Source organism: Thunnus maccoyii, chromosome 2 (assembly GCF_910596095.1).
Source record: "Thunnus maccoyii chromosome 2, fThuMac1.1, whole genome shotgun sequence".
Lineage (NCBI taxonomy): Eukaryota > Metazoa > Chordata > Actinopteri > Scombriformes > Scombridae > Thunnus > Thunnus maccoyii.
In genome coordinates this window covers 29,616,807-29,637,805 of record NC_056534.1, presented here as the reverse complement: position 1 = coordinate 29,637,805, position 20,999 = coordinate 29,616,807, and the positions used below count along the sequence as shown (strand labels likewise).

General features: G+C 42.8%; 1 protein-coding gene across 2 annotated transcripts in view; it reads left to right on the top strand.

The window, feature by feature from the left end:
- The window catches only part of xylt1 (xylosyltransferase I), a 79,770-nt gene that overhangs the window by 38,508 nt on the left and 20,263 nt on the right, over window positions 1-20,999 (top strand). Inside the window, exons 1-7 of one of the 2 annotated variants that reach the window (XM_042392083.1) lie at window positions 3,131-4,175; window positions 4,426-5,017; window positions 9,735-9,907; window positions 10,588-10,790; window positions 15,162-15,242; window positions 16,794-17,010; window positions 17,448-17,624. In XM_042392083.1, coding sequence (XP_042248017.1) covers window positions 3,990-4,175; window positions 4,426-5,017; window positions 9,735-9,907; window positions 10,588-10,790; window positions 15,162-15,242; window positions 16,794-17,010; window positions 17,448-17,624 — 1,629 coding nt within the window. In that variant the 5' untranslated portion in view covers window positions 3,131-3,989. Of the gene's footprint in view, window positions 1-3,130; window positions 4,176-4,425; window positions 5,018-9,734; window positions 9,908-10,587; window positions 10,791-15,161; window positions 15,243-16,793; window positions 17,011-17,447; window positions 17,625-20,999 lie in introns of those variants that run through there. The other variant, XM_042392075.1, reaches the window with a different exon arrangement.

Genomic DNA, 20,999 nt, shown 5'->3' with positions numbered 1-20,999 from the left:
TTGCTCGGAGAATCACAGGGATTCAGTCCAGGTAATTAATCTGAGCTTGTTAGCCACATGGCAGGCAGGTCGGAGCAGAAGCTGGCCTGTATGCTGCTGAGGTGACTCAACACCCACCTACTCACTAATAGGCTGTAGATGGTGCAGTGTATTTCTTAGTAAACTTCACTATATGTTTATGTACGCGGCGATAATGTCTGCATAGCTTTACATACACCGGCTTGTGTTGACAGAGCACATACTGCTGGCACACGCAGTAGCTTATCTCAGTTCAGCCCCATAGGAATGATGTCTTTTAAAGGAAGCGGGCTGGGAGGGTGGGGTGAAACTGATATGTGCTGCTACCTTGCTCTCCCTCACATCTACCATGGGACTGCAACAGTAAATGATGGCATTAGGGAGGTGGGGAGGGGGCGGAGCAGATGAACTGCTTTCCTTCCTAGAGCGAGAGGGATGATACGTGGGCCGGGAAAGGGGGGGGGGGGGGGGTCGAAGCCGGACAGGTGCTGAGAGAGAGATATGTGCTTTTCTCTTTGCCGCACAGGAGATTGGGGGGAAATGGAGAGAAAGGGAGAGAGAGAGAAAAGGGACAGGTGAAATATTTCCCCCTGTGGCAGAGGAAATGAGGGAAAGTGGAAAGGGCCAGCTCTGTATTGAGAAATGGACTAAACCATTCCCGGAGGGGGTGCTGAAACTCCCAGCCCCACAGGCCGCTCTCTAAGTGTACCTACCAGTGATGGATGATATTAACGTTTACCCCCTCTGCTTTTTCCTCACTCCTCAGCAGAGCTCAGGGAGGGCAGTTTGTGTGTTTGTGTGTGTGTGTGTGTGCATGCAAGCAGGCACACCACATGCCAGGCAATCCTGGCTTGGCCTCCTCGACACTCCCAGGGAGTAGAAAACATATCCCCGGTAACAATCGATAGCTGCCCCTAGCTCCCAGCCCCATCTGCAGTCCAACGCAGCCCTATCTCCAATGGCCGCCACCACTATTAATTCTGTGCCCCACCGCTTCCTGCTTAGAGCCCAGTCACTGAGATTAAAGAGCAACACAGCCACTGAAGTCCTTTGCTCACAGGAGGAGGGAGAGAAGGAGAGAGAAGGGAGCACAGTGTGAAGATTGTTTATCCAGAGGAATCTCCTCAGTGCTCACTACTCATTTCCACTTCAGGGCCACATGAGGCTAACCTCGTCTGACTCTTATCCATGTCAATTAATTTGCAACGAGTCAACATCTTTGTGATGCTTTTTGCTTTTTTCCTCCCCCAAACAAAATAATTACAGCTAGCTGGCTAGGCTGCTTTCAAAGAAGCAGTGTCACAGTAATCTCATGATGAAACAATTAGTTGCTTAATCTGTCAGTCGATCAACATAAAATTAAAACCAGGACAACTTAGAAGTCGTAAAATTGTCATTTATGAAGTAAAATTGTCATGTATTTGCTGGTTGCAGCTCCTTGTGTGAGGATTGGCTGCTTCTGTCAGTCTTCTATCTGGTTGGACATATCTAAGTAAAATAGGCAGAATTAAATTTTGTGTGAATAGGTGTGAGTGACTTTAAATTCTGGACACAGATTGACAAAATACTAAATTCTATTGGTTAAATGCTAAATAATGGCTTAGCAAATCTGTCGTATTTCCTCCCTTTTTCTTTTTGGCAATGAGTAACAGTGCACAAAACATTTACGAGGGGAAAAAGTCCACTCTGTAACACTGCTGTACTATTGTGAATTGACTACCTGAGTGAGTGAACTGGATTTTGTGGTTCCAACAACTCCAATAGAGTGAAAGCTCTTCTCTAGTAAAACCATGTAGCTCCCAGTTAAATGTCAAAACACACTATATCAATAATAAGATCAATGTTATAGTTTATTATTTGGATCAAGTAGCTCATGAAAAAATAAAGTGTGCTAAATTTAGAGAGAAATCTGCTGCTATATAAATATAAGTATCGGATCAGGCTTGTGATCAACATTTTTTTTTTTTTTTTTACAGTTTTCTGATCTTTTATAGACTAAACAGATGAATCGATAATGGAAATAGTCATTCGTTGCAGCCCTGCAGCAATCTGTTCTCTGCTATACGCAGTACAGACAGACATGCCTCTGCTGAGCCTCAATTGCTGTGGAAATGGGGCTATTTAAGTAAAGCAGAGCTTAGAATACTTTTAAGATTTTGTATTTATAGGATAGCATGAATTCAGTGATATGTTAGCTTTTTTTCAGCTAACATCCGGTATCTACCTGCTGTAAGCAAAGTCGATTTGTTCCATCAAGATGAGTTGAGGGACTGTTGTTTTTATCGTTTGCTCACTTGGGCTTTTTTCCAATTTAACCATGTCCCCCATCTCCTCATGTCTCTCGCAGTGGGACTCAAAGCGGGAGTATCCGTTTCTCCAGGGCAAACACATGCTGTCTCCACTTTATTTGCTCTCTCCCTCCCTTAAAAACACACACACACACACACACACACACACACACACACACACACACACACACACACATACACAAGTGCACACTTTTGTGAAAAAAAATCTACAGGAAGCATACACTGTACACACTTAATCGTGAATGCACACAGACTCATTTTACCTCTGCAAACATCCAGTGACTAGCACTGCATGGATTAGCCTCCTAAAGCATTCCCTTTGAAACTCCGCAAGTAGGGGATTTCTTTTTAGGTGATCACTGGCCTAAGCAGCTGTTACACGCAGGATTAGCAGGTTATGCCATTCAGACAACATGGTCTGTTTAAACTGGCAGGATGGCAGGATGAGGAACGTAGATACGGACAAGGAAGTGAGGGGAAGGGAGAGGTTACGACAGGTTGGAGGGGAGGTGAAGCTAAGAAAAAGAGGGCAGGGAGAAAAGGAGGTGCGAGAGAGACGTGAAATGGGGAACAGGTGATGGGAGAACGGGAGTGAGATGTGGAGCAGAAGGGAGGAGAGGTGAAAGCAGCTGAGCAGAGGGATGTGTGAAGGGAAGAAAATGGAGGGGAAAGAGAAATGAGTGAAGAAGGAAAGAAAGGAGAGGATGGGTGAGGAGAGGAGGAGAGGAGAGGCAGAAAGCTTAAAGGTATCCATTGTTGTGAGAATCAGACCCTGCCAAGGAAGCAGTTTAAAAAGGAGCTGACAATGAGAATATTGTTCTCCTTCTGTTTTTCATCCAGTTTTTTTGTTTCTTGTTGTCTCACTTCCATAATATCACCCCGCTCCTGTCTCGCTGAGTGTGAAAGTGTGTCATCCAGCCACCTTTGTAATTGTGCCAGTACAAGGTGTTTGCAGAGAGAGAAGGTTGATGGGCTGATAACAGGTCTGGCTTTAGGGGTGGAAAGACATTTCCATGCTGAGCGGCTGGCTCACAATAGCATCTTCCCTTGCATCTCTCACCTCTCCTGCTTCCATTCTGTCTCACAACACCTTATATTGCACTTAGTCCTCTCCCACCCCGCCCCTTTTCTGTCCTTTTTTTTTCCTGTGTCTTGTAAATGGAGAAATACATCAGGGATCCCTGTTGTTATGAGCTCTATCTTTCCTTCACTGGTGTTTGTCGTACTGAACCCCTCCCACCCACCACCGATTCCCTTCTGTCTCTCTCTTGTGTAGTGTCTAGCAAGGTGTGCAACAGCGGTGTGGTAGCCAGGCAGCTTTCTTAGTTTTCCGTGTGATGCATCGCGGCACATCTCTCTGGAACAAGCCGGCGCTTTCTGGGAGCAGAACTCATGCCTTGTGTCAGCGCTCCTTCGCCTCACGCTCCCCACTTTCACTCATTACCCTTTTTCCTCTTTCTACGCTCCCCTGTGCCCCTCCTTCGCTTTCGGCCTATTCTGCCGGAAAGATAGGGAAATTGTACATTCTAACACACACACGCACGCATTATCTCACATACGCAGACACACAGGCCTGTCAAGTGCAGCCTCTCCAGTCACACGCCACACTACTACAATTTCTTCACATTCTCATGTGGCTCCAGTGAAAAAGGAATTGTGCACATGCATGCACACACACGCATAAACACAAACACCCACACAGACTCACAGTCATATTCTGGCCCTTTATCCCCTTTTGGTAATCTGTTTACGGAGAGCTGGGCCCATTTGAGGGAGAATTTAATTGAAACCGGGGCTAATCTGATGATGGCACGGAGCGGCAGAGTCTTCAGCCCTGCATCACCTACAGTTAGGTTGCACCTTGTAGTCCTCACACTCAATACCTTGCTACTTCATTTCATGCCTCATGGTTCAATGCAGCGCTGCCCACTCATACATGCCACATTGATTGTTAATCCGACATTTGATATGCACCGCGCTCACTCAATTCTGATCTTGTTTTTCTTGTTTGTGCCCCTCCTCCTCCTCTTTCCTCATCCCCCCCATTTACCCAACACTTCCCTTGTCTTTCTCCTCCTATTTCTACTCTTTCCTGCAGGATGGTTATTACTCCCATCGTCCGAAGGAGAAAAACAGAGTGGACAGCAACAACGAGAACTCCGTACCAAAAGACTTTGAGAACATAGACAATAGTAACTTTGGTGCACGCTCGCAGCCACACCGGCAGTCTGTAGGGGCCACCAGCAGCAAGCAGCAGCGGGAGCACCTGCAGGAGAAGGCCCACGCCCAGCAGCAAACATGGCGGGACAGCTCCCCGAGTCTGGGCCGCAGCTCGAACGAAGTGCTGCCTGTAGGGCACCAGCCGCTGGCGGTCAGCAACAACGCCTCCTACGTAGGTGGTCAGGGCGTGGCAGGAGGGCCGCAGCAGCACTATCGTGCCTCACAGCAGGTCCAGCAGGCCCAGTCACAGCACAGACATCAGCACCCCCACCGGAAGCAGGCCACTGCAGCGCCGCTGGAGGTGACCTACGACCAGCCACCTAAGTGCGAGATCAGTGGGAAGGAAGCCATTTCTGCTCTGTCCAGAGCCAAGAGCAAGGAGTGCCGGCAACAGATCGCAGAGGTGTACTGCAGGCACAAGGAGGGCCAATTAATGCCTGAGAAGGTCACTCGCTACTGCCCCCTTGAGGGTGAGTCCGTGACTATAATTAATTTGATTGATTATTTGATTTTGGTTAATACAAATTGTTATCTGTGGAGTCAGTGCAGTCACTTTGTATTCTACGCAAACACGGTCTCACTGAATGGGTCGATATCTATCAAGCTTCCCAGCATGAATTAAGATTGTTGAGTAGGCTCCAAATGGTTGTGTTGTTGTTAATGTTTTTATACGATGCTTGGTGCCACATAGATGCTTTCGTATCTCGCTGTTTTTAGTTTTTTTAGTTTAGTTTAGTTTTTTAGTTTTATCACACTTATGTATGGTAGAAAAGCAGATTTGGACTGTTTGGTCTTTGCTCAGTGGATGAAGGAACCCTGGGATAGAGGTTGTGTCACACTGAGTCCTGAGTCCTCCCTTACCAAACGCTGTATGTATGCCCATGTGGTACAGTATGCAGTATGGTACTGTATGTGAAAGCACTGGTGAGGAGTGCAGTGTTCTTTAAACATTTGTTCATCTTCACAAATAACTTCAAAATCATGTGGTTTATAATCATGATTTTTGCTTGAGATTACTCTTCTATTAGTACAAAACAACCTATAAATAATGCTGACAGGTTGTCAGTGTCCTTACTTTAGTTTAGTGACATTTATTTTCTCCACATTATTTCCTTCTGCTCTCCGCTGTTCAAGCTTTTTTTTTCTTTTTTTTTTACAGGAAAAGAAAAGTAATATCCGCAAAGTTAAGTACAAAGGCCAGTCAGACCAAGTCTGACCAGTCAGGCTTTAGCAGATGGTAAAATATTTCCTGTTCTTGTAATTTCAGTTATTGTCAAAGCCAAGAAATGCCTTTTTTTGCTGATGTGTAATTGGTGAAGTAAATTGTTGGAGAAAATGGGGATGCTGCTTGTATTCTCTCCAATTGGTTTCCAATTTTCATTTGTTTTGTCAAACTGGCCACAGAACACCGGTTCTCCTTTTTCCTCCTCAAACAGACGCAAACAAACACACACGTGTGCACTTCTTTTTTCCTCTTCTAAGAATTTATGGGCATCTGCAGTCTGGTTGTGGATTTTGTAAACAAAATCTGTTGTGGCTGCCGCCATCGGTGAGCAGCACGCATCAGCAACCGTGTTTAAGTGAACAGCGCATATACACACACACACACATGCATTTAAAACACATGGGAGTGGACTGAATGCAGCATGGACAGCAGGGGAGGAGGAGAAAGCTATTATACATCCTGCCTGTTCTAGTCAGATACCTTCCCGGCCCTCGCTCATGTTATTAGAACTCAAGGAGGCACAGTGACTTAGCAACTTTTGTACATTCCCCTTCCCAAGAGAAGCAGTATCGTTTGTCTGTGCCTAAGCTCCTGTCATCTCAACAGCAACTCAACATCCCACTCAAACTGACAGTTTGATCAAAAGAGACAAAGAAATTGAAAAGGGCTTTCCCCTGGTGGCTGGGCTGTAACAACACGACAGCTAAATTAAATCACTTTTCTTTCTTACTCTCCGTCTGCCTGCCTGCTGCCTGCCAATGTGTTCTCTCTCTCTGTCTCGCTCCCTCTCTCTCTCTCTATCACTCTCTCTCTCTCTTCCCTCCTCTGCTCCCCATCCTAATTCAAGTCCTAACCTTGTTAGCTGAAAGTTGTCCAATTTGATTTGATCGGTATTCTGTCCTTGAGGCCTTGGCTAGATTAGCAATTGTGTTAGCTCTGGCATTAGCATCATTGAATACAGGAGGAACATGTTCAATTTCTTTGCCTCCCATATGCTAACTTGGCTAAGTATGATTTGGCCAGCTTGTGAAGCTCCAGCAGGGGTTCTAGCTGGCACTGAGTGACCTTGAACACCACATGGCATTAACCTAATGGCCTTGTACTGAAAAATTCTTGTATATAAATCATATTTAAAGTAGCAATAATCAAAATTTTTGAACAACTCTAAAGTTTCCCCAGCTTTATAGAGCTAGCATCTTTTAGCTCATTGTTTGGGTTTTCTGGCCCACATCTAGTGTTTTGGTTCACTCTCACCAGTCTCATAGCATCGGTTTCAGCCACAGAAAAAGCTCTAAAAAACTGACTGTACACTACATGCCCAGCACTAAACAACAAACACAAAAGTTAGCAACTAGAACATAGTAAAGCATGTAACAGCTAAAGAGCCAGATATTTAGGAGTTGGTGGAGGCTAAACCAGCGGTAAAGGAGAGTGAATATTCACCAGACACACGACTCTAAACGAATGCTAATGTTGCTCCGTTGCTCGCCATATCAACTTGAAAAATGACAACATGTCAGCGTTGTATCACAGCTTGTTTCTGCTGCCCCCAAGTGGCCAAAAAATCTGTTATTGCAGGTTTAAAAAAAGGTCACACACATCTCCTACTATGAGGAAATGAGATTTGGTATCGCATTCATACAAATCAAACAGTGATTTATATGTCTGCAAACCTGGCTTTGTGGATGGTTTCAAGGAACAGACACCATCTCTGAGACATTTTCTAATGCGATTTGGTACAAGCCCTTTGGGATATGGCTCAGCTCTTGTTCTAACCTCTCATATGAGCAGTTGAGATGGAGGGTGGGTAAGAGCCCGAAGTTACACAAGATGATAGAGGAAGAGAGAGGGGTGATAGCAGATGAGGGAGAGGCAGTTTAAAAGACTGATGGCGATGGGAGGGATGATGAAGAGTGATGAGTTCAAAAGGAGGGCTTCTGTTTTTTCTTTGCGACAGGGCCTGCGGTCTCTACAGGTGCACAGTCTGCTCAAAAAAATACTACACATGAAGCTCTTCTGCGGATAAACACACATGCTCAACAAAACTGACAGTAAAATTTAAGTTCGCTCGCACACACACACACAGCAGTGCTCATTAGTTCAGCTAGCTAGTATAGCGCACACTCTCAAAGTGCTTTGTGAAGCGACTGGCCAATTATCCGTGTGCAAAGCAAACCAGTGAACCTTCTTAGCTGGCTACCAATTACCGTTCAATCTGATACAGCCCGCAGCAGATTTCCCCCCTGAGCTGTCTCACGCACACACACACACACACACAGAAATAAGTATGAGTGACTGACAGGAGGCACAGCCAATTGGAGTCAAGGGAGCGTGTCATTAACCTCACCTTTGTGGTCAACCTTTAAATAAAGCCATGTTGGACACCTGCCCTTAAATTTGAATGAATGAGATTAGTTAAATGGGAGGGATGAAGGCTTCTTAGCCCATCCCTAACAATTCATAAAGAGAAGACAAGTTGGTCACTTACCCTTAAATCTGAGTAATTATAGGACCTCAGGGCCAGACGTAGACTGGAGCCGGGAGGGACATTTTTTAAGAAACCTAACCTCAGGGGAATGAACAGCCCCCACTTCAGTATTCCCTCAGCTTCCCCTACCTCTTCAGCAGAGACAGGCTCTTGGGAAAGGAAGTACCAAATTATAGTCATTAATCTCCTTAAGGCACGTTGTGTGAACAAACATGTCTCATAAGCTGCGTGTGCACATTTCCTGTAATAACTGAAGATTTAAAAACAAACAATGTATGTGATAACGTTAGGGGACCTCACGGTGCAGAACTGGTTTGCTGTGCAAGTGTTTGCTTCTGAGCGGTTAAGGGTGGTACAAAATCACACAATGGAGTTATGTGTGGTTACCAATGGCTCTCCAGAGATGATTGGAATTGTTTAATTTGATATTGGCTTTGCAGGCCATGATCAGGGAGGTGTTTGCGGGCACGCGTCATTTGTGTGAAATCTAAGGCATCTTCTGGGGCCTGTGCCTAAGAAGAATGATAGTACATTGTCAAGTTGTGCTCCACCCTGAAAGCCCCAGAGGAATCACTTATAGGATTCCTGTCTCAATGAGGATAGTGTTTGCACTGTGTGTAGCGTCTGGTTGAAATTGTCATAGTTCCAATTCAATCACATGAGAAAATGGATGAGTGAGTCATGGTTTTGTGGTTCTGTTTTTTGCTCCACAGCAGGGCTTAAGTAGCTGTGTGACTTTTTTGTTCTTATTTATTCAGTTATTTATTAATATGTCAGCCATAGCGTGGCTTTTTGTCTCTGTGCATAATCCTGACCAATTTGGCCTCCCGAGAATGCCTGATTCGGATGTATTTTCATGACACAGTGGAAAGCAAGCTGTTTCTGCCTGTTGCAATCAGTGTTGTTTAAGGCATAATGGTTGTATTAAAGTCAAATATTGTCACCAAGAAAGCATCTTGATTGGTAATTATAAAACAGGTACTTCCTCAGTTCAGAGTCACACTCAGACAATGTAAAATACCCAGTGAATTCTCATTTGATTCTTAGCAGTCGGTTATTATGAATATGCTAATCACCCCTCAAATGGCTACTTGCTGTGTTGCTTAGCAACATTGTTGTTTAGCTATTTCAGTTCATTGTTTAATAAAAGAATATCATTTAATTATCATTAATAAGTATGCTCATTATGCTTTTGCATTTGCTTTCTTTCTGCCTCGAAGGCATTATAGGAGCTCCCTATCATATAGTGTATAGTGACTAATAGCGCTGTTTGTGCAGCCTCTCATAGCTTATCAAATGAATAACAGATTTGATTTTTTAATCAAACATGCAAATAAGCACTGAATATATTACCGATGAAGAATCCATGCAATATTGTGTGAATTTAATTAAATTAATTAAATGCAGTTAATATAAGATTTATATTCACTGGAATGAGTACATGAATATAGATGTTGTCTTTATACCTGCACAGGTAAAGCCAATGCTAATGTCCAGTGGGATGAGGACTCTGCTGAGAGCTTTCCATCAAAACCAGTGAGAATAGCGTTTGTCCTGGTGGTCCATGGACGAGCCTCGCGCCAGTTTCAACGCCTCTTCAAAGCCATCTACCACACCACCCACTACTACTACATACATGTTGATCAGGTGAGCCACAGAGAGCTGACAAACAAGATGTAATTAAAGGCGCCCTGTGGAGTTTCTCTCTACATTCAGTGTTACTCACCATAACACATTGTGTGTATCCTTGAGGCATAACAAAGGTGTTGAATGCTTTTCCTTCATCAGAAAACATTTTCAAAGCCATTTTTAAACATTTTGCATTGTCAACCATGTTTGCTTGCTTGCAGTCTTCTTTTTTCCTGCCTTTGTAGGTGCATTGCTGAGTTTTTTGGTGCATTACTGCCACCTGTGGTTCAGTGGAATAGTGTGAAATCATTGTGTCACCTACACATATATTGTGCATGCACAAGAACAAACAAAACTGGAACCAACTCATAAAAACATTGGGTACCTTTACTGCAAAACGTGGCAAGCCCTTTAAATCCAGTGTTTTATCAATGGAAGCTGTGTTAAAATATTCCCATTTTGGGTTTTTTTCTGATTTCATTAACTTGCAAATCACTTGATGTCAAACATAATAGTTAGGTTTAGGTTTCTTGACAACACTCTGATATATTATAAAATACAAAATATCAGACTTTGTCAGGGATTGACAATAAGATGCTGGACTTACTTCCATTGTTGTCTCTGATATTTTCACAGTCGATCCACCAATTAACACGATGGAGACATTAATCAGTGTTTGATCAATTCTTTCGTTTCAGCGCTCCAACTACCTGCACAGGCAGGTGCATGCCTTGGCTGCACAGTATCCCAATGTGAGGGTGACACCGTGGCGCATGGCCACCATCTGGGGTGGTGCCAGTCTGCTGACCATGTATCTTCGCAGTATGGCTGACCTGCTGGCCATGAGGGACTGGAACTGGGATTTCTTCATTAACCTCAGTGCCGCCGACTACCCCATCAGGTAATAGAGGAGTTCAGTAAAGGGGAGGGGGGCAGGCCTGCAGGGAGGGCAGTCAGGTGACTTCTTTCATCGCAAGAGTATGTGGAGGAAGAATTGACATGTAAGGAAGCGCCATGGTGGCCAAATGGTTACAGTGCATGCTACATAACTGCAACATCCCTGGCTCGAGTCCGCCTGGGGACCCTTGTCGTGTGTCATACCCCTCTCTCTCCCCCTTGTTTCCTATCTGATCTCCACTGTTGAATTCAGGCAAAAATTGGCCAAAAACATATCTTTAAAAAAAAAAGAATTGACCTATAAGGAAATGAAGTAAGATTTAGGGGAAAGCATCCAATTTAGGTGACATAGGATAATGTTTTCTCCTTAAGAAGGAAGGAACCAGACATGCACAACAATAACAGACGGCTCTCAGCCAACATGGAGGAAATTCAATACACACTGGTCTGGGCGCCTGTGGTTAACTGTGAGCTTTAAATAAAGAGTCACTCCAAACCAAACAGATCAATGAAGTAGAACCTCCACAACACTATTCCTTCACACCTTCTCTTCCAAGTCCTTGTTTCCTTGATTGCACTCCATTGAATGGGTTACATGGTGAACTGATTACAATTTAATTGCCCAGGGTCAATACCTATTGACTTTCCAGGCCTGTTGTGTACTGTATGTCCGAAAGTCATCTCTCCACTCGAAAAACATCCCTTTTAAGAGGCTGTAAAAGGTAATTAAAAGCCACAAAGTCTACGTGAAATGGACATGAAGTCATGGAACTGGGCTATTGGCGGAGAAATTTCTCAACTCTTTTTTTTTTTTTATGTGAGTTTATGATCCTTCTGGGAGTTCAGGGTCTGCTGGGTTTTTGATGTAGCTCTGCAGCAGCCAATTAAAATCCTCCTATTAAGGAGAGAGTTATCTCTTCTGCGCAGCCAGATGTCCACCAGTTGAATTTAGACAAGCTGTAATGGCCACTGGGTAAAAGGAAGCTGGATCTGATGTGTCCACAGCTGGAGCCAAGATGCGGGGGCAAATGTGGATTTTGTTCATAGACAGGTTCAGTCTGTTCAGTCTTGTTGTATTTAGTTGTCTTCAGCATATCGATGAACGCTGCTGACATGCCGTCTGTGCAGGTGTGTGTCTGTGTTTCTGCGCCAGTGTGTGTGCATGTCTGAATTTATGTCTTGCCGTCTGCATAGCTCAGTGTTTCAAAGCACCTGTCTTTGTACATGTGTGTGCATATTTATCCTGCCTGTACGCCTGTTGTGCTGTCTGACTGTCCGTCAGCGCATGATTAAAGGTATTTGCGTGTGCATGTGCCCGAGACGCTGTTTTCTTCCCCTCTTTTTGCATCCTCATTTGCATGAGGGTGATGCTGTTGAGAAAAGGGCTGACAGTGGAGGTTTTAAGCCCCATCTGTTGGGAAACGAAACGACTGATGGAGCGAAAGTGGGAGCCGAGAAGCAGAAATGACAGGGAGAAAGAAGCGAGCGAGAATAAGCAGTTAGGAAAGAGGAACGAGAGGGAACTTGATGTTTTGGATCCATGCAATGTGGAAATATGTAAATTGCACTCTTGTATCTTTGCTCAGCAAGTGCATTTGTAACCACGGCTTGACCAAGTTGAACTTGCAAGTATGGTCCTTTTATGTGCTTGGCCTTGGTTGGAGCCCCTGCTAGAGGGAGCATGCATGCTACTTGAGTTTCCTCGAGCAGGAAACTGAAAATCATTCAGCTGTTTTGTAGCTGACAATCCTTTCTGATCTCTTTGGAAGGGGATCAGGCGAAAAGAGACATTCTCCCTCAGAAATAAACACATCAGCATTACATTATCAGTATGGACTTACTACAGCACACTGTGGTGTAGTGCAGCAGCACAGAAAAACATCCTGGAGTAAGCAGATGGCTAGCTTTTGCCAGGCTGCAAACCCCTGCAAGCACATGTGTTATTCTTCCAATTCCTTTGTTAGTTGATTACAAGCTAAAACTCATTATTTATATTGATCCTATTCAATTTATTCAGATAATACCGCCAACAAAAATAACCCGCACAAGGCTTCCCTTGATTTAGCTTTAAGTTAGAATATATTTGGTCACTAGTCTCTCCGTTGTGACCGTACCGCATTGGTGCAGGCAGGAATGCAGGGGGCTCCCCTGCCCCGCACTGCCCTGACTACTGCTGTTGTTATCAGTGGGACTGGAGACAAGCATTATTTCCCCTCTAATTCCCTGATAATGTCTGTCCTGCCGCATGGATGGCTCTCAAAGGCAAACCCAGAGCCCCTCACACCAGCAGAGGGGCTGTGTGTCCAGGGGGAGATATACTATGTGTGTGTGTTTGTGTGTGTGTGTGTGTGTGTGTGTGTGTGTGTGTGTCCAAAAAGGCCAGAGGATGAGTTACACGCTTGCTTTGTCAAGAGAGTACAACCCTCTTTCCCAGCTTTTATCTACACGGTCTCCTTGCTTTCACCTCTTTTTTTTTTCTTTAAAGCCCCTTTCATAGACTTTACTGCAGCTTTTAAGAAGTTGGAGCTTTGTGAGACAATGATAGTAATAGTTGTATACTTCATATTTTCTAATCTCTTTCACTTTGTCACCCTTTGTTCTGTAAGTGATAGCTGTCATTTCCTGCTGTGAAAAAGGCCTCCATCAAATTATTTAAAAAAGAAAAGTCATTCTAAAAACTTCACATTAAACTTCACCAGCATTTTTATACTGAAGCTACAAAACTTTTTGTTTTTTGGGGGTTTTTTTTTCTAGGACAGAGATAATGAATGCATGATCCATTTCTCATCTGATTGAGTGTTATAGCCACAGCATTCAACTATTCCCCGCTGGAATAATATATTTAAGTCCTTGTTATAAAAAGGGCACGTTATGAATTTAACAGTAAGACCATAGAAGTGAAGCTGCGGCAAAACGATGAAGTGTAATTGATACTGAAAAGGTGCACATTTTGGGGTTTCAGGTGGGGTTTGAAAGCAGAGAAGCCTGTGTGTGTGTGTGTTGATGTGTGCGTGTGAATACCACGGCGAGACAGAGCAGCCACAGGGCTGACAGTAAGCAAACTAGACCCAGTGGACAGGGTGACCACTCAGGTGGCAAAGCTGGAGCTTGACATGAATTCCCCTTGTTCTGTGTGTGTGTGTGTGTGTGCATGTCTGTGTGAGCATTTGTGCATCTTTCTGCATGTATATTGTATTATCAGTGTGCATACTAGCAGCATGCATGTGTGTGTGTGTGTGTGTGTGTGTGTGTGTGTTGGGGGGTGCTGGAAGTAGAGACAGAGACGCCTGCATGTGTCTGTACAGCACATCATCAGTTAGGCTTTATGGCTCAGGACCTCCTAAGATAAGCCCCCCAGGCTGTGAAATTGCTCCTTCAAGAGAAAATGACATTAATATGCGCTTGTCCCTCCTCCCCACCCCCAACTGATCCTTGAGCTTTTTACCAGGGCCTCACTGCTCTTTTAGAAAGGCAAGCCAAGCCATCATGAAAGGCTCCACCACAGATGAAATGTTAGAGCCATTGACTGGGGCGTAGCCTGCAGAGCAAAGCTTTTAGCCTGTCTGGCCTGTGTATGAGGGAGAAGACTCCTCTACAATGTAAGACCAGCATGAAGTCATTCATCAAATTCATGGATGGCACGATCTTTTGTATAATCCTAAATAGTTTTAATGGATTGTAAGGACTGAGGGACTGACACTGAGAGCAGCTGAGGTCTCTAATTGATCTTAAAGCCCCCGAGAACTTTCACATTGGAAGTATTTCTCCGTTTGGCTCTTTTTCACATTCCTGCTTAAATCTGACTTTAAAACATATACTATACTTACCAGCATGAAGCCAATAGTTGTCCAAGTATATGCATATTCATAGATCCTGGATGTTCCAGTGAGGAAGAAGGAATTGATTACATTTTAAGAATTTTTAATCAGTTAATTAAACTTTGTTGTGAGAAAACCCTATCAGGCACAAATTCATATTTCACTTAAAACATGCCTGGAGGGGATCTTTAAATATTCATGACTAAATAAGAAACAATCAGTTGAAAGTTTGGAAAGATCATTAGTTATTGTTTATTAAAAATGTAACACTGAAAAAAGCTCAGCTAAGCTGCTCCATCAGGACTCTGTTGGTGTGCTTTGATTATATTTGATTGACAGTGATCTCTACAGATGTCATTTCATTTTTATTTAAATTTCGCTAAATCGTGACGCCTGAAACCTTTTTCCACCTGAGCCAAAGTACAGAAAACCTCTCATGTGAAATAACCAAAACAGCATCTGTTAACAGGTGATAGTTCTCCTGCAAAAATCATATTGTACCTATAATAATGTGCCAATTTCCTGTTAAAAGTAAATAATTTTTCCCCCCGTTTCAGGACCAATAACCAGCTGGTGGCCTTCCTGTCTAAATACAGAGACATGAACTTCATCAAGTCCCATGGCAGAGACAACGCCAGGTAAGATGCAAATGTTTAATCTTCATTTTAATCTCCCACTCAACACCTCACCCCGGGCTCTCGCTCTCTGGCTAGCTCTCTCTGTTTCTCTCTCTAACTCACAAACACACACACACACAGCAGCACCTATGCACACACACACGGCACACTCCTGCCAGCTCGGCGTGGTCACTGAATCATAATACAATTAGCTCCCATCTGTGGCTTCATTAATTAACCTTCTTGGTGGGGTGAGCTAGCGAGGTCGCTGCCAGAACACCCGTCTTTGCTGCTGCCGCCGCCACCCTGCCGCCCTGTGTTTTCTGCCCCATCACGCCCCGGTGGCGAACCAGTCATCACTCAACACTGAGCGAAAATATCCAAAAACACATGAAAAATAACACACACACACAAAAAAAAAAAAAAACTCCCTGCATGGGTGCATGACTCAGCATGACTCAGCAGTACCTTTGTGTATTTGCAGCCACAGTATTTTATTCAGTGCTGTTTTATGAGAGTGAAGCTGTTTTGTTCTTATTTAATTCAGTTTTAACTATAATAATCTTGTAAATACACTATTATATATACATATGTTTAGAACGGCTGAAATGTACTGAAATATTTGGGCTCTTTTATTTACACGAGTCATAAAAATCGCACAAGTATATTTCTAAAATGTCATCCATGTACACGCGTGTGTATGAGCCACAAGGTCAAAACACCAACAATCGCTCCGAGAACAGAGGGAACAGTCTGACCTGGTTGACCTGAACTTGACTCCCTCCATCTAACACTCGATACGTTCACAAGAGTAACACCATCCATTATGTATGCGGGGTGTCACTCTTGTTGCTGCTGATAGAAGTGTGTAGTGAAAAGTGCGAACGACACATTTGTCGAGTCGTTTAAGGAAAAGGTAGAAGACTATTCTGCTGTAATGCAGAGGAAAGCAGTGTTAGGAATTATAACTTTTTTAAATGCTAAACTAATGATGAATATTATTTAAAGAGATTCATCTGTTTTCATCTGATTTAGTCAGCTGTTGAAGCTGTTGTCTCTACATCTAGCAGAGCATATTTTCAATGTGTACTCTGGCTTTTTTTGTCTTTTATTAGCTCATCTTTTCAATTTTTAGCAATTTTTTTTTACCAAATGGATTTTGTTGAGCAGATTTTTACCCAGATTGTATTACACGGATTCACAATGTGTTTCCTACTGCAAGAAGACAATGTTCACTGAAATTTACAGTAAACAAGGTCCTCTTGTGACAAGCACAGCTTGGAAAATCTTGTTTAGAGAAAGTAAAGAAAAAAAATTAAAATGAGCTGCTCATTATGCAGAAGAGTCCCTCTAAGTATGAAAACAAGAAACACAGAGTGCTTGTTTTTATGTAAATGGTATTTTGCGAAGTCGGATTTCCACCTGGATTTTTGTATGATTGTGTTTGTTTTTTTAAAGACTTCTCAATAAATACTGATAAATTCACTGAAAAAATGAGCCCTGACTGTTGTGTATATCTAAATGTATTCAATAGACAGTGATATAACCATACCTTTTGTGTGTGTTTATTAGGTTTATCCGTAAGCAAGGCCTGGATCGTCTGTTTTATGAGTGCGACACCCACATGTGGAGGCTGGGTGACCGTAAAATCCCAGAAGGCATCTCTGTGGACGGCGGGTCCGACTGGTTCCTTCTCAACCGCATGTTCGTAGAATATGTCATCAACTCCAAGGACAATCTGGTCACCAACATGAAGCGCTTCTACGCCTACACTCTGCTGCCTGCCGAGGTAACACACACACACACACACAAAGAGACATCGTTTTCACACATTCAAGCGTTGCTTAACCTTTGACTGACAGTAAGCACTGCTTTGTACTCACACTGCATCGCTTATAGAAACAGTATACACTGTTCTCTTTTCATCACTGTATAAGGGAAAAAAAAGAAAAATCATGAAGTGAAGGCAAGATGTAAAGCCTGACTTTCCACCCGTATACAAGGATTGGATGAGAATTGAATGATCTCTGAGGGGAAATTGAATGTTTATCATAAGCTACTGTGAATCTCCATTCTGCGCTGCTACTCTATTTCCTCTCGTGAATTGGATGGTGTAAAAAATAAAAGGTATACAATTTTCTAATTTCATCTCTCCGTCTCTGCTCCCCCACCCTCCCTCTTTCTCTCTCTCTCTCTCCCTATCCATTCCTGTTTCTCAATCCCCAGTCGTTCTTCCACACAGTGCTGGAAAACAGTGCCCACTGTGAGAGCATGGTGGATAACAACCTGCGCATCACCAATTGGAACCGTAAACTGGGCTGTAAGTGCCAGTACAAGCACATCGTCGACTGGTGTGGATGCTCACCAAATGACTTCAAGCCCGCAGACTTCCACCGTTTCCAGGTAATAATGACACACAACATTAACATGGCGAAATACTCTTTTTGCTCTATGATTAACCAACTAGCCACAGACGGCTAAATAGTGGCGCTAGTAGGTCAGGCTCATATTTACACATATTAATGCTCTCAAGAGCAAAGTTAGGAGTAAAAAAGTTGTTTGCTAAAAGCAAAGAATAAGGCACATTTAGCAAGCTGCTTACTTCTACTGGCAGTTAAGTGTTGGAGTAAAATTTAAGAGCAAGTGATCACATGATTAATCACAAGTATGTTCAGAGAGGAACAACCAATCAGAGGTCACGTGGATTTTACATTCCTTTATCCCATTTTTCATACTTATAAAAAATTCCTTACAGTTTCTCAGTCAAATGTTATGCTGCAAAAGCTTATGATTTTTATGTTTTTGAAAGTCAATTTTATTTGTGTGATTTTTTTAATATCACCAGCACCTATTAGCACATGACATTAACAACTGGTGTCCTTTCAACCATAAAGGAAGAAATGAAATTAAAGGAAACAAAATGGAAACAAAAAGAAAGCTTAACTTGAGCATTGAGTAAAGTCTGCTGCTGGTCAACAAGGTACATCAGAGAAAACATATAATGAGGAAAATCCATAGGCAAATGCAAACAAACAAGATGCACAGAAAGAGATAGAAAAGAAAATCAATGTCTGCTTTATTCATGTTATTTGCATGAAACACCCCCGGATTCAAGGAAAGGTTTATTTGTTACGTACACAAACAATATGTGTAGTGAAACACAATGTGGCCTTCAGACTGTATTAAAACACTAGCATGATAAATATGAATTAGGAAAAATAAATATAAAGAATAAGAATCCAAGATAGGAAATGATTAATATAATGTCCCAATTTTAGGGCAAACACACAAGTACACACATATTGTTTCAGATAATATATTATTATTGGTGTGTGCTCTCCTTTATCTCTGTATCACAGCTAACTGGAGCCCTAAAAGGCAACTTAAGCAACTTGAACCCTGAAGCTTGCTTCAATTTATGATGATTTTTAAAGCCAATGAAATATGTAGAACAGGTTTTATTCTTCAGTCTCTGATTTTTTCTTGTATCTTTCGCTAAAAACCAACATTTCACTTTTATCATTTTGATAAGTTTGAGCCCCGGGCATAACCTTGAAATGTTTAGATGAAAGGCTGTCTCTTCAAGAAGATACAAGAAAGGCCAGTATATCTATAAACATACAAAATGAAAATGAAAAGTCATTTTTGGCAGATGTTTGCGGCACACTCACACACATCAGAGTTTTGTGGGAAATTAGCAGCAGTCAATCTCTTAATTCACTGCCCTCAAGGTCTGTCCTCTCGACCTCAGCATCCAGTCTGTTCCCACAGCTTTCACAATCAATACGTGCAAAATTATGTCTCTGTTCATATGACCCTTACAGGGGGGAAAAAATATTAATAGTAATTAGATCCTTTTCCGTGGGTATGAGGGGGAGAAGAGGCTTAGTTAGCTTTGTGAAATGAAAGTGAATGAGTGGCAGTGACTCCAGCACTCCAGAGAAAGTCGGTATGGCAGTTTGATTTTTAATGTGCTCCTAAAAAGTGAAAGTCTCAGCACCAAGTGAAAAGGCTCTGCCAAAGTTAAACATCTATTTAAGTCATATCCTTTTAGTGCTGTGACTCACTTCATCTCTCCTGTCCTTCACATACCAGTAAAAGCCGTCACACCGACCTCACTTCCCCCTTTGCCAGACCCGACTGCCGTCTGTCTCGCCTCAGTCTCTTGCAGTTCAGTGCCAGCACATTACCACAGATCCTTGGCACAGTTGCTGGGTCTGGTTGGCACCCTGGTATCAGTGAAGTCCAACCCTGGGAACAAAGCAGCCTTTCCAGAATCCAGCTAGGCCCCAGTATTAATAGGACTTAATATCCCATTGAGCATACAATCCGAATTTCCCTTTGAACCTTAGCAGAGGGTAAGATAGAGACAAGGAAAGTATGCGTCAATTTGGTTTGCAGATGAGACGAATAATTCAAGGTACAACTTTTGATTTTCCCACATGGTGATTTTGAAGTGTCCTCAACAGAGTAGAAGTTACTCTGGAGACAAAGAATAGCGATGCATCTTTTGTCTTAGTGCATCATTGTTTAGTAATGTGTTTCAGAATGAGAAAGGCTTTTGTAAAGACAGGCTGTCACAGGTTGGCGCTTTCAGATAACTACACCAAAGGGCTTGTCAGAACGCACAACATCTGGGCATGTGTAAACACTAGAATTTCCCTCCTTTCATTTAATATCACACAGTCGAAAAAAGCTGAACTCACAAAAATGTGCCGCAGATTGATTAAGTCTCCTTTTTTTTTTTTTTAGGAGGTAGCACCAAGGTGCCCAGTGCTGGGTAACTATCGGTAAATAGTTTTGTGTCTGGGGCTGAAAAGATGTCTTTGTGTGTACGCCAAGCTGTGGAGGCGGCAGATTTCATGATGCACCTTCAACCACACAAGCATCACCAGTATGGCAGGGACAGAGAGGGTGAGAAAGACATGGGCGGAAAGTAGGAGGCTAGACAGAGCGACAAATACAAAGAACTGTTGAGAGGAGAGATGATGGAAGAATACAGAAAAGGACTGAGAGATCATACAGCTACTGTATCCACTTACATGTAGGTGCTTGTGAGGTATCATTTTATGCCTCCAAAGATATCTTAAGCCATATTATCACCTTTCTTAGTCAAGTACCTTTGGGCACTAACATTGACTGTAATTCCTGTAATAAGGCTGTTTGACACAGATGCCTGAAGTGACTTGCAACTCCAGCGATGCCCCTAAAATCCTTTCATCAAAAGTTGCATTGTGATGTGATTAACTTTTTAAAGGCCTCTCATTTATTATATCCCCAAGTTCTCCTCAACCTCCTCCCCTGTTCATTTGACACCCTGCCCTGCATATGAGATTGTAATCACAAAATCTGACTAAATCCCCAGTTGTTGTTGTTGTTTTGTTTTTTTTTTCTCAAAGTTCAGAAAATGTACAGTTTGTTTTTCCTCCATCCTGTCTGCCAGAGTAAGACAGAGAATATAAGATGGGTAGTTAATTCAAACATTGGACTGGGTAATATATGGGTAATTGACACATAGGAACCGAACAGAGTGGTGTTTTCCAACCTTTTAAGCTGACACCTTAAAATGAAGCAATGTCTGCTTGTGACTTCTCATTACCAGTTTGACCAATTCAACCAAAGACTTAAATATTTATTTGTTGTTACCTCCCCTAGCCTCTGCGTCTTTAATTCCTCATCCCACACATCACCTCCACACACATCTCACTCGTCATATTTGTTCCGCTGCCAACCTGACACACCACCATTTCTTAATCTTTGCCTTTTTTTTCTTCTCTT